The sequence below is a fragment of the Anolis sagrei genome, chromosome 7 (assembly GCF_037176765.1).
Source record: "Anolis sagrei isolate rAnoSag1 chromosome 7, rAnoSag1.mat, whole genome shotgun sequence".
NCBI lineage: Eukaryota > Metazoa > Chordata > Lepidosauria > Squamata > Dactyloidae > Anolis > Anolis sagrei.
Genome location: NC_090027.1, coordinates 3,441,685 through 3,457,595, shown reverse-complemented (window position 1 = coordinate 3,457,595; position 15,911 = coordinate 3,441,685). Strand labels below are relative to the sequence as shown.

The following is a 15,911-nucleotide window of genomic DNA, read 5'->3' as shown; positions in this document are numbered from 1 at the left end:
TGATTAACAGCTGCGTTCCGGGAGGTAATGTACAGAAAATAATGGACGCTCCTGTTTGAACAAGAGAAGCAATTAGTCCTGCTCGGTTTGACACTCATCTGCTGTCCTAAATGGCAGGTTGAATAATCCTTACAAGGCCAGAAAGGCAGTTGGTGTTTTGTACCCTGATTTTATTTATTGTGTCAGAAGCGAATTGAGAATAGAGTTATAGTGTATAGAAGAACCAGCCAACCCCTTTCCAATGCCAGAGGTACAGCTTAATGGTGTAACATTAGAAAATGTGGACCATTGTTGCTCCTTTGGCAGCCACCTCTCCACCAAAGTCAACATCAACACCGAAATACAACACCGCCTGAGCTCTGCGAGTGCAGCATTTTTCAGAATGAAGCAGAGAGTGTTTGAGGACCGGGACATCCGTAGGGATACCAAGGGGCTTGTTGATAAAGCTATTGTCCTCCCAACCCTGCTATACACCTGCAAGACGTGGACTGTCTACAGATGTCAACATTTGACATTGAAATATAACACCGCCTGAGCTCTGCGAGTGCAGCATTTTTCCAAATGAAACAGAGAGTGTTTGAGGACCGGGACATCCATAGGGATACCAAGGGGCTTGTTGATAAAGCTATTGTCCTCCCAACCCTGCTATACACCTGCAAGACGTGGACTGTCTACAGATGTCAACATTTGACATTGAAATATAACACCGCCTGAGCTCTGCGAGTGCAGCATTTTTCCAAATGAAACAGAGAGTGTTTGAGGACCGGGACATCCATAGGGATACCAAGGGGCTTGTTGATAAAGCTATTGTCCTCCCAACCCTGCTATACACCTGCAAGACGTGGACTGTCTACAGATGTCAACATTTGACATTGAAATATAACACCGCCTGAGCTCTGCGAGTGCAGCATTTTTCCAAATGAAACAGAGAGTGTTTGAGGACCGGGACATCCATAGGGATACCAAGGGGCTTGTTGATAAAGCTATTGTCCTCCCAACCCTGCTATACACCTGCAAGACGTGGACTGTCTACAGATGTCAACATTTGACATTGAAATATAACACCGCCTGAGCTCTGCGAGTGCAGCATTTTTCCAAATGAAACAGAGAGTGTTTGAGGACCGGGACATCCATAGGGATACCAAGGGGCTTGTTGATAAAGCTATTGTCCTCCCAACCCTGCTATACACCTGCAAGACGTGGACTGTCTACAGATGTCAACATTTGACATTGAAATATAACACCGCCTGAGCTCTGCGAGTGCAGCATTTTTCCAAATGAAACAGAGAGTGTTTGAGGACCGGGACATCCGTAGGGATACCAAGGGGCTTGTTGATAAAGCTATTGTCCTCCCAACCCTGCTATACACCTGCAAGACGTGGACTGTCTACAGATGTCAACATTTGACATTGAAATATAACACCGCCTGAGCTCTGCGAGTGCAGCTTTTTCCCCAAATGAAGCAGAGAGTGTTTGAGGACCGGGACATCCGTAGGGATACCAAGGGGCTTGTTGATAAAGCTATTGTCCTCCCAACCCTGCTCTATGCCTGCGAAACGTGGACTGTCTACAGATGTCACATGCAACTCCTGGAATGATTCCATCTGTGCTGCCTCTGAATAATCCTGCAAATCTCTTGGGAAGACAAGCGGACAAATGACAGCATGTTGGAAGAAGCAAAGACCACCAGCATTGAAGCAATGGTCCTCCTCCATCAACTCCGCTGGACCAGCCACATTGTCCAGATGCTCGACCACCATCTCACAAAGCAGTTACTCTATTCCAACCTCAAGAATGGAAAACAGAAGACTGGGTGACTTGGAGGGCGCTGAACAGACTGTGCTCTGGCACCACGAGATGCAGAGCCAACCTCAAGAAATGGGGCCACAAAGTGGAGTCCACGACATGCGAGTGTGGAGAAGAGCAGGCCACTGACCACCTGCTGCAATGCACCCTGAGCCCAGCCACATGCACCATGGAGGACCTTCTTGCAGCAACACCAGAGGCACTCCAAGGGGACAAATACTGGTCAAAGGACATTTAATCAACTACCAAATGCACAAATTTTGTATTTTGTCTGTTTGTTTGCTTTTCGCTGTTAGAAATGTAATATAATTTGACTGGTTGTCCTGACACGACAAATAACCAGATGTACTTGCGAGGCTGGTGGGACCGAGAGCAGGGCCCCTCCAGAAGATCTTAACAACCTTGATGGTTCATAGGGGAGAATCTGTTCGGACAGTAAGCTGGGCCGGAGCCATTTAGGGATTTATAGGTCAACACCAGCACTTTGAATTGTGCTCAGAAGCTGATTGGCAGCCAGTGGAGCTGGCGCAACAGAGGAGTAGTATGCTCCCTGTACCCCGCTCCTGTTAGTAATCTGGCTGCCGCTCGTTGGACTAATTGCAGCTTCCGGGCAGTCTTCAGAGGCAACCCCACGTAGAGAGCGTTGCAGTAGTCTATACGGGATGTAACCAGAGTGTGGACCACCGTGGCAACTACAACTCCAAAATGACAATACCAACCCCACCGGTATTCAAATTTGGGCGCATCCTGCATATCAGATATTTACATTACGATTTATAACGGTAGCAAAATTAGAGTTATGAAGTAGCCACGAAATTAATTGTATGATTGTGGGGGTCACCACAACATAGGGAGCTGTATTAAGGGGTCGCGACATTAGGAAGGTTGAGAAACGTTGCCCTAAGTCAGTGGTTCTCAACCTGGGGGTCGCAACCCCCAGAGGGGTCGTTTGGCAATTCTCGAGGGGTCGCGGCCCTGCCTCCTTGTGCAGGCCCCATGTGTCATCCTCAGGGTGCTGGTGAAGTTCAGAAGGCTTTTTGATCGAAGGGGAACTATAAATCCACACAACTGCAACTCCCAAATACCAGGGTCTATTTTCTCCAAATTCCACCAGTGTTCAAATTTGGGAATATTGAGCATTTGTGCCAAATTTGGTCCAGACCCATAGTTGTTCGGGTTCATAGTGCTCTCCAGATGTAGGTGAACTACAACTCCCAAACTCAAGATCAATGCCCACCAAACCCTTCCAGTATCTTATGTTGGTCATATTCTACATCTCTCATCAATCACTGTCAATTCCTCCCAACCCCCTCCAGTATTTTCTTTTGGTAATGGGGGTTCTGGGTGTATGTTATTTGTGGGGGTCTCAGTGTTCTGTGGAAGTCAGAGCTGAGTCAGTTGAAGGTACTGCAGATCCCATCATCCATTGTCCATACTCCCCGAAACATTGATTAATTATGCATTAATTATGTTCCAATTTGTAATGAAAATACATCCTGCATATCAGATATTTATATTATGATTCATAATAGTATCATAGAATCATAGAATCATAGAATCAAAGAGTCGGAAGAGACCTCATGGGCCATCCAGTCCAACCCCATTCTGCCAAGAAGCAGGAATATTTCATTCAAATCACCCCTGACAGATGGCCATCCAGCCTCTGCTTAAAAGCTTCCAAAGAAGGAGCCTCCACCACACTCCGGGGCAGAGAGTTCCACTGCTGAACGGCTCTCACAGTCAGGAAGTTCTTCCTAATGTTCAGATGGAATCTCCTCTCTTGTAGTTTGAAGCCATTGTTCCACGTCCTAGTCTCCAAGGAAGCAGAAAACAAGCTTGCTCCCTCCTCCTCCCTGTGGCTTCCTCTCACATATTTATACATGGCTATCATATCTCCTCTCTGCCTTCTCTTCTTCAGGCTAAACATGTCCAGCTCCTTAAGCCGCTCCTCATAGGGCTTGTTCTCCAGACCCTTGATCATTTTAGTCACCCTCCTCTGGACACATTCCAGCTTGTCAATATCTCTCTTGAATTGTGGTGCCCAGAATTGGGCACAATATTCCAGATGTGGTCTAACCAAAGCAGAATAGAGGGGTAGCATTACTTCCTTAGATCTAGACACTACACTCTTCTTGATGCAGGCCAAAATCCCATTGGCTTTTTTTGCCGCCACATCACATTGTTGGCTCATGTTTAACTTGTTGTCCACGAGGACTCCAAGATCTTTTTCACACGTACTGCTCTCGAGCCACGCATTGTCCCCCATTCTGTATCTTTGCATTTCATTTTTTCTGCCTAAGTGGAGTATCTTGCATTTGTCACTGTTGAACTTCATTTTGTTAGTTTTGGCCCATCTCTCTAAAACTAAATCAGTTATGAAGTAGTGATGGAAATATGGTTGGGGGTCACCACAACACGAGGAACTGGATTTAGGGGTCACGGCATTAGAAAGGTTGAGAACCACTGCCCTAAGGCATTCTTCATTCAGCTCCATATTAATTATGGCCTCCAAGTTCCTAGTAATATCAAGGGATTGACCTCAATTGACTGGAGTCTAACATTTCCATGTCAGTGGAGAAACAAGATGAATACACGCAGCATCTCGAAACAGATCCTTGTCTCCTCCACGTTGCAATTAGGCACCACTGACTGCAAACAATGGCATTTAGGTGACGCTCAACATTAACCCATATTGCTCCCCCTTCCGTCTGGTTTTTAGGCATTTGCAGAATTTGCTTGAGATTGTCACCATATTTCAAGCATTTCGCTGTTAACATATGTTAAAACTGATAATGGCTGAAGAGCCATCTGTTGAAGCAATGGGGGAAAAAAATAATACAATATTGTATGTCTTGGGCACAATCCAGCTCAAATCACGCAGTTTTACATCCCATTGATTCCAATGCGAAAATATACACAATGCGTACAACGGAGTAGAGTTGTCGTCCCACCCTGGTCATTCCACAGATATATAAAAACCCTTTTGCCTAGTTCCAACAGACCTCACTATCTCTGAGGATGCTTGCCATAGATGCAGGTGAAGCGTCAGGAGAGAATGCTTCTGGAACATGGCCATATAGCCCGAAAAAACCTACAACAACCCAATGTGCTTTCTCATTGATAGCAATGAAGAGGTTGGTGATGTCAACATTCATTTTTATCTAGTATTTGTATTCATATTTGTATTTTTTGGACTTAGGCGATCCCTCGTAGTCCGAGGATGATGGTCCTCCGAGTTCAGTGTTTTGGGGGTGGGTTCGTAGGTGGCTGTGGAGCCCTATTCTTGATCTGCATCTTCTCCCACAATGAAGGCATTGGTTATCAAGTGGGAGGCGGTCTCGGTTGGGGTTGGCTTGACGTGCCTTCTTCCTCTTGGCACGTTTCTCTCTTTCACCCTCCATTCGTGCCTCTTCAAATTCTGCAGCACTGCTGGTCACAGCTGTGCTCCAGCTGGAGCGGTCAAGGGCCAGGGCTTCCCAGTTCTCAGTTTCTATGCAGTTTTTAAGCTAGAAGCCCATCTTTAAATCTCTTTTCCTGTCCGCCAACATTCTGTTTTCCATTCTTGAGTTCGGAGTAGAGCAACTGCTTTGGGAGACGGTGGTCGGGCATCTGGACAACATGGCCGGTCCAGTGGAGTTGATGGTGGAGGACCATCACTTCGATGCTGGTGGTCTTTGCTTCTTCCAGCACACTGACATTTGTCCGCCTGTCTTCCCAAGAGATTTGCAGGATTTTCTGGAAGCAGTGCTGATGGAATCGTTCCAGGAGTTGCATGTGACGTCTGTAGACAGTCCACATTTCGCAGGCATATAGCAGGGTTGGGAGGACAATGGCTTTATAGACAAGCACCTTGGTCTACCTACAGATATGTATTACATAGGTTTTGTCTACTGGTGCATGTCTTACTTGTTAGAATTGCAATGGTCTTTGACAGTGGTCCCCAACTTTTTTTCACCAAGGACCACTTTAACCAGGGACGTAACACTTCACCAGGGACCACTTTGACCAGTGACCACTCTCCAACATGAGTACCAAAACAGTTACGAAACTGTTTTTTGGTCACCTTTAGATTTGGTTTGGTTATTTGGGTGCTGATTCAGAAAGTTGCACTGGATAGACCTCATCAGCTCTAGTTTCTGATATAGAACATATGTCACCCAGGAGTTACCATCTGCTCGCTCACAGAAATCCATATTTAATCATCTAGAGCTGATGTGATCTATCCAATGCAATTTTCTGAATCAGCACCCCAAATAACCCCAGGAACAGGCCTAAAAATGATTAATAGAATCCTAGACTTGGAAGAGACCTCATGGGCCATCCAGTCCAACCCCATTGTGCTAAGAAGAAGGAAAATTGCATTCAAAGCACCCCCAACAGAAGGCCATCTAGCCTCTGCTTAAAAGCCTCCAAAGAAGGAGCCTCCACCACACTCCGGGGCAGAGAGTTCCACTGCTGAACAGCTCTCACAATCCGGGTCAAATCACGCAGTTTTACATCCCATTGATTCCAACACAAAAATATACACAATGTGCTTTCTCATTGATAGCAATGAAGCCTTTATAAAGAGATCTGCGATGTCAACATTCATTCTCATCTAGTATTTGTATTCATATTCGTATTATGTAGGTTATGTCTACTGGTGCATGTCTTGCTTGTTAGAATTGCAATGATCTGTGACAGTGGTTCCCAACCTTTTTTTCACCAGGGACCACTTTGACCAGAGTCTCCAACATTAGTACCAAAAGGGTTATGAATCAGTTTGTGGTCACCTTTAGATTCGGTTTGATTATTTGGGATGCTGATTCAGAAAATTGCACTGAATAGACCACATCAGCTCTAGTTTCTGATACAGAACATATGCCACCCAGGAGTGTCATTTCATACGTGGGGTTCTTTGGGGTTACTCTTTAATATATGTTTGTTCTATTGAGGCACTAGCTGTACCCGTCACGCATTGCTGTGGCCAACCTTCCCTCCCCCTTTCTGTCTGTCTTTCTTTCTTTCTTTCTTTCTTTCTTTCTTTCTTTCTTTCTTTCTTTCTTTCTTTCTCTCCTTTCTTACCCCCCTCTTTCTTTCCTTCCTCCTTTTCTTTCCCTTCTTTTTTCTCTCCCTTCTTTCTTCTCTACCTCTTTCTTTCCTTCATTCATTTGCTCTTTGGTTCCAGCCTTCCTTCTCTTTCTTTCCTTCCTTCCCTCTCTCTTTCTCTCCTCCTCTCCTTCCTTCCTTCCCTCCCTCTTTCTCTTCTTTCTTCCTTCTCTACCTCTTTCTCTCCTTCGTTCCTTTGCTCTTTGGTTCCAGCCTTCCTTCTCTTTCCTTCCTTCCTTCCTTCCTTCCTTCCTTCCTTCCTTCCTTCCTTCCTTCCTTCCCTCTCTCTTTCTCTCCTTTCCTTCTCTCCTTCCTTCCCTCTCTCTTTCCTCCCTCCCTCCCTTCTCTTTTTTATTTCCTTCTCTCCTTTCTTCCTTCACTACTTCTTTCTTTCCTTCATTCCTTTGCTCTTTGGTTTCAGCCTTTCTCCTCTCTTTCCTTCCCTCCCTCCCTCCCTCTTTCCTTCCTTCCACCTTTTCCCCCCTTCTTTTTTCTCTCTTTTCTTCCTTCTCTACCTCTTTCTTTCCTTCATTCTTTGGTTCCAGCCTTCCTTCCTTCCTTCCTTCCTTCCTTCCTTCCTTCCTTCCTTCCTTCCTTCCTTCCTTCCTTCCTTCTTCCCTCCCTCCCTCCCTCCCTCCCTCCCTCCCTCTTTTTCTCTTTCTTTCTTTCTTTCTTTCTTTCTTTCTTTCTCTCCTTCCTTACCTCCCTCTTTCCTTCCTTCCACCTTTTTCTTTCCCTTCTTTTTCTCTCTTTCTTCCTTCTCTGCCTCTCTCTTTCCTTCATTCCTTTGCTCTTTGGTTCCAGCCTTTATTCTCTCCTTCCTTCCTTCTCTTTTTTCTTTCTTTCTCTCCTTCCTTCCTTCTCTACCTCCACGGACCACAGGTTGGGAACCCCGGTCTATGGCTTGATGCAAATAACATTTGACTTGACATCTCTAATAATATCTGTGACATCGTAGATCTACCTCTTAAGGGGAAAAGTGGGATGCACGCTTTGGAAATGAGTCAAATAAATAGTGAATGCAGTACAGTTGATGGACAGCTCTATGCCTGGCAAACTGTAATCAATCTTGAGCAGCTAATTCTCTTGCGTTCTCTTCCCAGGCCTGAAGCGGAGCTATACCTGCAACATCTGCAACGTCACTCTAAACTCAATAGAACAGTATCACGCACACCTGAAGGGCTCCAAACATCAGACCAAGTGAGTCTGTTTCTTTGTTGTCTTGTCCTAAGTCTTGCTTTGGTCTTCCAGTGAGATGATGGAGGACCTCGAGATTTCTAGAGAAAACACCTCCCTTGTCATCTCCAGGTTCTTTAATGCGATTGTACAGGGTTAGTCAAAATGAATAGGCCAATTCGGGTACAATTAATTTTCTTATTGGCCTATTCATTTTGACTAACCCTGTATTTTGGAAAACGGAAATCTCCATAAACTTTTGGAGATTTTATGATTTTTGGAAACGCGTGACCTTGTTAGAAGTCATAACCTTTTGAAAAATAATCCCATAATCTCTTGGTAAAATCATGACCTGTTAAGAGTCATAACCTTTTGGGGAAACGGCATTCATGCAAGGCAATCAGGTTTCTCAGTTGTTAAACTGATGTGCCTAGATATGTCTTTGAACTCTTAGGGACAAAGATATGCCAGTGCACAAACATATATATAAACTAGCTGTCTCCTGCCACGCGTTGCTGTGGCCCAGTCTGGTGATCTGGAAATGAACTAATGAGAATGTGTTGGTTTCTAATATATGTAATGTCTTTATGCTTGAGGGTAAACAGTATTTCCTGCTGTTTCTTTGCCAGTGTTGATGTGGAGAGTGTCTGGTTTGGCTACTCTGGAACATGCAATATATCATTGTCCTTCTTTAGGGGTCCCTTTGAAATCTTTGATACTGCATCTGTCATATACATATGGGTGTGTGTGTGAATGGCTGGATGGCCCTTTGTCAGGAGGGGTTTGTTTTGTTGCCCTGGTGAAGGGAGCTGGACTGGATGGCCTTAAGACAGCATTTCTCAACCTGGGAAGTCAATACACCGAGGGGGGGGGGGGTCACCAGGGGGGTGTCAGAAGGGTCACCAAAGACCACCAGGAAACACAGTATTTCCTGTTGGTCATGGGGGTTTTGTGTGGGATGTTTGGCCCAATTCCATCGTTGGTGAGGTTTGGAATGCTCCTTGATTGTAAGTGAACTATAAATCCCAGTAACTACAATTCCCAAATGTCAAGGTCTATTTCCCCCAAACTCCATCTGTGTTTGTATTTGGGCATATTGAATATTCATACCAAATTTGGTCCAGATCTATCATTGTTTGAGTCCACAGTGCTCTCTGGATATAGGTGAACTACAACTCCCAAACTCAAGGTCAATGCCCACCAAACCCTTCCAGTATTTTCTGTTGCCAAGATTTGTTCAACTCCATCGTTGGTGGGGTTTGGAATGCTCCTTGATTGTAGGTGAACTATAAATCCCAGTAACTACAACTCCCAAATGTCAAGGTCTATTTCCCCCAAACTCCATCTGTGTTTATATTTGGGCATATTGAGTATTCGTGCCAAATTTGGTCCAGATCCATCATTGTTTGAGTCCACAGTGCTCTCTGGATATAAGTGAACTACAACTCCCAAACTCAAGGTCAATGCCCACCAAACCCTTCCAGTATTTTCTGTTGCCAAGATTTGTTCAACTCCATCGTTGGTGGGGTTTGGAATGCTCCTTGATTGTAGGTGAACTATAAATCCCAGTAACTACAACTCCCAAATGTCAAGGTCTATTTCCCCCAAACTCCATCTGTGTTTGTATTTGGGCATATTGAGTATTCATGCCAAATTTGGTCCAGATCTATCATTGTTTGAGTTCACGGTGCTCTCTGGATATAGGTGAACTACAACACCCAAACTCAAGGTCAATGCCCTCCAAACCTTTCCAGTATTTTCTGTTGGTCATGGGAGTTCTGTGTGCCAAGTTTGGTTCAATTCCATCGTTGGTGGAGTTCAGAATGCTCTTTGGTTGTAGGTGAGCTATAAATCCCAGCAACTACAACTCCCAAATGACAAAATCATAATTTTTGAGTGATGGTTACTCCTTGTGTAGTGAGATATTTTGTGGCCAAATTTGGTGTGATTTCTCTCATTGGTTCTTTTGTTTTTAAGGTACTCATTATGCACAGAGCATTTATAGATAGATAGATAGATAGATAGATAGATAGATAGATAGATAGATAGATAGATAGATTCAGCACTTTCAGAAGTGTTATTTTTAGTTGTCCAAAAACATCTACCCTCCCTTAAATCTTCTTGGTTTAATCAGTGGTACTCAACCGTCCTCATGCTGTGACCCCTTAATACAATTCTGCATGTTGTGGTGACCCCCAACCATAAAATTATTTTCGTTGCTACTTCATAAATGCTACTGTTATGGATCATAATGTAAATATCTGATATGCAGGATGTATTTTCATTCACTGGACCGATATGTCCAAATTTGAATACTGGTGGGGTTGGGGAGGGGTTGATTTTGACATTTGGGAGTTGTAGTTGCTGGGATTTCTAGTTCACCTGCAATCAAAGAGCATGTCGTGGATTCCATTTTGTGGCCCCATTTCTGGAGGTTGGCTCTGCATCTCGTGGTGCCAGAGCGCAGTCTGTTCAGCGCCTTCCAAGTCGCCCAGTCCTCTGTGTGCCCAGGGAGGAGTCTCTCATTTGGTATCAGCCATTGGTTGAGGTTCTCGGTTTGAGCCTGCCACTTTTGGACTCTCGCTTGCTGGGGTGTTCCAGCGAGGGTCTCTGTAGATCTTAGAAAACTATATCTAGATTTAAGTCATTGACCTGCTGGCTGATACCCAAACAAGGGATGAGCTGGAGATGTCTCTGCCTTGGTCCTTTCACTATTGGCTGCTACTTCCTAGCGGATGTCAGGTGGTGCGATACCGGCTAAGCAGTGTAATTTCTCCAGTGGTGTAGGGCACAGACACCCCGTGATAATGCGGCATGTCTCATTAAGAGCCACATCCACTGTTTTAGCGTGGTGAGATGTGTTCCCCACTGGGCATGCAGACTCAGCAGCAGAGTAGCATAGCACAAGGGCAGGTGTCTTCACTGTGTCTGGTTGTGATCCCCAGGTTGTGCCAGTCAGCTTGAATATAAAATATAAAATTATATCTTTTATCACATTTTTTCCATTTTCATGGGCGGAGGTTCTGTGCCTCTAACTCTAGGGAATGTACAAGACTCTAACAACGGGTGGTTTGACGTGTTTGCAATCCACATTTCAATTAACAAAATGAAGTTCAACAGTGACAAATGCAAGATACTCCACTTTGGCAGAAAAAATGAAATGCAAAGATACAGAATGGGGGACAATGCCTGGCTCGAGAGCAGTACGTGTGAAAAAGATCTTGGAGTCCTCGTGGACAACAAGTTAAACATGAGCCAGGAATGTGATGTGGCCGCAAAAAAAGCCAATGGGATTTTGGCCTGCATCAAGAGGAGCATAGTGTCTAGATCTAAGGAAGTAATGCTACCCCTCTATTCTGCTTTGGTTAGACAACATCTGGAATATTGTGTCCAATTCTGGGCACCACAATTCAAGAGAGATATTGACAAGCTGGAATGTGTCCAGAGGAGGGCGACTAAAATGATCAAGGGTCTGGAGAACAAGCCCTATGAGGAGCGGCTTAGGGAACTGGGCATGTTTAGCCTGAAGAAGAGAAGGCTGAGAGGAGATATGATAGCCATGTATAAATATGTGAGAGGAAGCCACAGGGAGGAGGGAGCAAGCTTCCTTTCTGCTTCCCTGGAGACTAGGACGCGGAACAATGGCTTCAAACTACAAGAGAGGAGATTCCATCTGAACATTAGGAAGAACTTCCTGACTGTGAGAGCCGTTCATCAGTGGAATTCTCTGCCCCGGAGTGTGGTGGAGGCTCCTTCTTTGGAAGCTTTTAAGCAGAGGCTGGATGGCCATTTGTCAGGGGTGATTTGAATGCAATATTCCTGCTTCTTGGCAGAATGGGGTTGGACTGGATGGCCCTTGAGGTCTCTTCCAACTCTTTGATTCTATGATTCTATGATTCTAATTGCTACGTACTCCCCTTGAGTAGTAGTTGGCCTATTTCTTACCCTATGAAGAAACTGAGTTAAGATGTCCCTCCAATTCTCGACCATGACAACAGGGAGGAAAAAGAAATATAGTGCTTGAGTCACAGGAACTCCTAGGAAAGGTCTTTAGTTGCTGGAGATATTTGGTGAGATGCCCACCTTCTCTGCCTGCAAAAATGGCAGACAATTTCAGGCAGTTATTCTACACGCATAGCAATGTGCCAGATGTATGGCAGGCAGCAAAGGACCTAAATAAGCATTTCAATAAACTGCTGAGTTCAGCCTCCAATCAGGCTCCATTCACGAACCTTACAGAGTTTGGAAAGCTCTCCTTCAGCTGCCATCGCAATGGAATGGCCTTCCCTTGTCTCCGCTCTGCTTCTTTGAGGTTGCCATTTTGAGAAGAGGAGAACCTCACTAGACAATACCTACTATTAGGTCACAGCAAAGGAAGGGAAGAACTGGGGGAAGTTACTTTTTCGGATTTTATTTATTTACTAGCCGTCCCCTGCCACGCGTTGCTGTGGCCCAGTCTGATGATCTGAAAAATAAAGTAATGAGAAAGTGTTGGTTTCTAATGTATGTAATTTCTTTAGGCTTGTGGGTAAACAGTATTTCTTGCTGTTTCTTTGTCAGTGTTGATGTGGAGAGTGTCTGGTTTGCCCACCCTGGAACATGCAACATATAATTCAAAGCTATGATACTATATCTGTGTGTGTGTGTGACTCATATCTATCTATCTCTATCTATGGCTGGATGGCTCTTTGCCAAGAGGGCTTTGATTACGTTTTCTTGCCCTGGTGAAGAGAGTTGGACTGGATGGCCTTGAGTATTTTCTGTTGGCCATGGGGGTTCTGTGTGGGAAGTTTGCCCCAATTTTGTCATTGGTTGTGTTCAGAATGCTCTTTGATTGTAGGTGAACTATAAATCTCAGGAACTACAACTCCAAAACTCGTCTATTTTCCCCAAACTCCATCTGTGTTCATATTTGAGCATATTGAGTATTTGTGCCAAGTTTGGTCCACATCCATCACTGTTTGAGTCCACAGTGCTCTCTGGAGGTAGGTGAACTACAACTCCCAAACTCAAGATCAATGCCCACCAAACTCTTGTAGTGTTTTCTGTTGATCATGGGAGTCCTATCTGCCAAGATTGATTCAATTCCATCACTCGTGGAGTTCAGAATTCTCTTTGATTGTAGGTGTACTATAAATCTCAGCAACTACAATTCCCAAATGACAAACTCAATTTTTTTGAGTGAAGGACATACATTGGGTTGTTAGGTATATGTTGTCCAAATTTGGTGTCAATTCGTCCAGTGGTTTTAGAGTTCTGTTAATCCCACAAACCAACATTACATTTTTATTTATATAGACTTTGTGTCAAAAGTGTTGCATAAATAAGTTCTGGGCCAGAACCATTTAGGGCTTTAAAGTAGGCCTGGGTAACAACGCAAAAAAATTGTTTCTAAAATCGATTTGTAATTGGGGTGTTTTTTTGTTTCGATATTTAAAATAATTACAAAATTTTCCAAAAAAAAAAGTTTGGTATTTACGAAATTTCGTAAATATTTACAAAACATTTTGTAAAGATGGCGCCCTTTTTTTCCAATATTTTTAAAATATTTTTTAAATTTAATTATTAATTTAGTAGAATAGGGAGGAGAAATTATTATTGAGGGAAGGCAGGCACTCACTCTGGCAGGCCCTCTCGCTCGCCCTCTCGCCCTCTCGCTAGGATGGGTTCCTTCCAGGAGGGGCTCTTTTTCCCAGGCTGCCAAACTACAACTCCCAGGATGCTACAGCATTGAGCCAATGAAAGAAAGAGAAGGAGACCTCCCTCTCGCCCTCTCGCTTGCCCTCTCACTCGCCCTCTCACTCGCCGCTCGCCCTCGACCTCTCACTCGCCCTCTCGCTCGCCGCTCGCCCTCGCCCTCTCGCTCGCCGCTCGCCCTCTCACTCGCCCTCTCGCTCGCCGCTCGCCCTCGCCCTCTCGCTCGCCGCTCGCCCTCTCACTCTCCCTCTCGCTCGCCGCTCGCCCTCGCCCTCTCGCTCGCCGCTCGCCCTCTCGCTCACCCTCTCGCTCGCCGCTCGCCCTCGCCCTCTCGCTCGCCCTCTCGCTCACCGCTTGCCCTCTCACTCGCCCTCTCGCTCGCCGCTCGCCCTCGCCCTCTCGCTTGCCACTCGCCCTCTCGCTCGCCCTCTCGCTTGCTCAGCCGGCGCCGAGAGAGGAGAGCTCCCAGCAAGCCAGGCAGCCATCTTACGTATTTCCGAAATGGACGGAAATGCAAATTTTTTTGGCGCCTGCCGTTTTGATATTTAAAAACACTTCCAGGTTTAAAAATAAGTTTTGTAATCGTTTCGTAATTCAAAAATTAACGAATTTTTTAACGAATTACGAATTAACGAAACGAATTGACCAGCCCTACTTTAAAGGTTAAAACCAGCACTTTGAATTGTGCTCGGAAGCTCATCGGTAGCCAGTGGAGTTGGCGTAACAAAGGAGTTGTATGTTCCCTGTACGTCGCTCCGGTGAGCAACCTGGCTGCCAATCGTTGAACTAGTTGAAGCTTCTGGGCAGTCTTCAAAGGCAGCCCCACGTAGAGTGTGTTGCAGTAGTCTATTCAGGATGTAACAAGAGCATGGACCACCGTGGCCAAATCCAACTTTCCAAGATACGGGCGCAGCTAGCGTGCAAAAGCTCTCTCGACCACCGCCGAGATGTAGGGTTCCAGGCTCAGTGATGAGTCTTGGATCACCCCCAAACTGACAAGGTCCCCCATGACCTTCTGGTAAGGAAACTAGTCCAATGTGGGGTAGGCAAAAGTACAATGAGGTGGATCTGTAATGGGTTAAGTAAGCGAACCCAGAGGGTGATTCTCCCCAAGGCTTCCTCTTCATCCTGGAAAGAAGTGACGAGCAGAGGCACTCGTCCAGGACCCAAGAGGCCTCCTTGGAATTAGTTGGAAATGAGTAGTAGAGTTGTGTGTCATCTGCATAGAGGTGATACCGAACTCCAAAACTCCGGATGACCTCTCCCAGCGGTTTCATGTAGATGTTAAAGAGCATGGGAGACAGAATATGCATTCTGTGTGAATGGATCCCTGCCCGCTCTCCAATTTGCTAGATTAGAGAGGAAATGGGACGGAAGAGACTCGTGAATTAACAGATGTGGGGAAAAAAGACATCCCGGCCGGAAATGGACAGCTCCATCCATCCCGGCGCAAGGAGAGCGCTCTTCCATCTGTTTGGCTTGTTTTCTTCCCCATTAACATTCGTATCATTGCTTCTAAATGTAATCTCTCATCACTTATTCATCATGATTTACATTTGCTTAGAGCCTCCTGAGACGCTAATAAAGTCGAGAAAAAAGGAAACGTGATATTATCAAATTCATCAGCCAGAATGTTCACAAATTTAATTAGAAATGACAATTAGAGGCACTCACCCAACCGGTTTTCGGTAAGCAATTGCTTTGATCCTTCTCCTTCCTCTCTAGGTTTATTCTTAGAGTTGTTTTCTTCCGAGCGGAAAAATGAGAGATTCTGCAGACCGAGATATGCATGTCTGGAAAGCATGTGCTGCAAAAGTTACCAAAGGCATATGAGGAGGAGGAGGAGGAGCTGGGGCTGACAGCGGGAGCTCACCCCATCCTGCGGATTCGAACCACTGACCTTCTGGTCAGCAAGTTCTGCAGCTTTGTGGTTTATTTATTAACTGTCTCATGTTTTTCCCTTTTCCAAACAAAACAACTTATCGGTTTTGTGGATATTCATCCTGTCCAATAGGGCAGTGTTTCTCAACCTGGGGGTCGGGACCCCCGTGGAGGTCGCGAGGGGGTGTCAGAGGGGTCGCCAAAGACCATTAGAAAACATAGTATTTTCTGTTGGTCATGGGGGTTCTGTGTGGAAAGTTTGG

The 15,911-nt window shown here is 45.3% G+C and overlaps 1 protein-coding gene across 3 annotated transcripts in view; it reads left to right on the top strand.

Moving 5' to 3' along the window:
* ZMAT4 (zinc finger matrin-type 4) overlaps nucleotides 1-15,911 on the top strand; it is a 339,798-nt gene that overhangs the window by 291,783 nt on the left and 32,104 nt on the right. For all 3 annotated transcript variants that reach the window (XM_067470600.1, XM_067470599.1, XM_060787295.2), the window contains exon 6: nucleotides 7,998-8,094. In XM_067470600.1, the coding sequence (XP_067326701.1) occupies nucleotides 7,998-8,094 (97 nt within the window). The remainder of the gene's footprint in view (nucleotides 1-7,997; nucleotides 8,095-15,911) is intronic.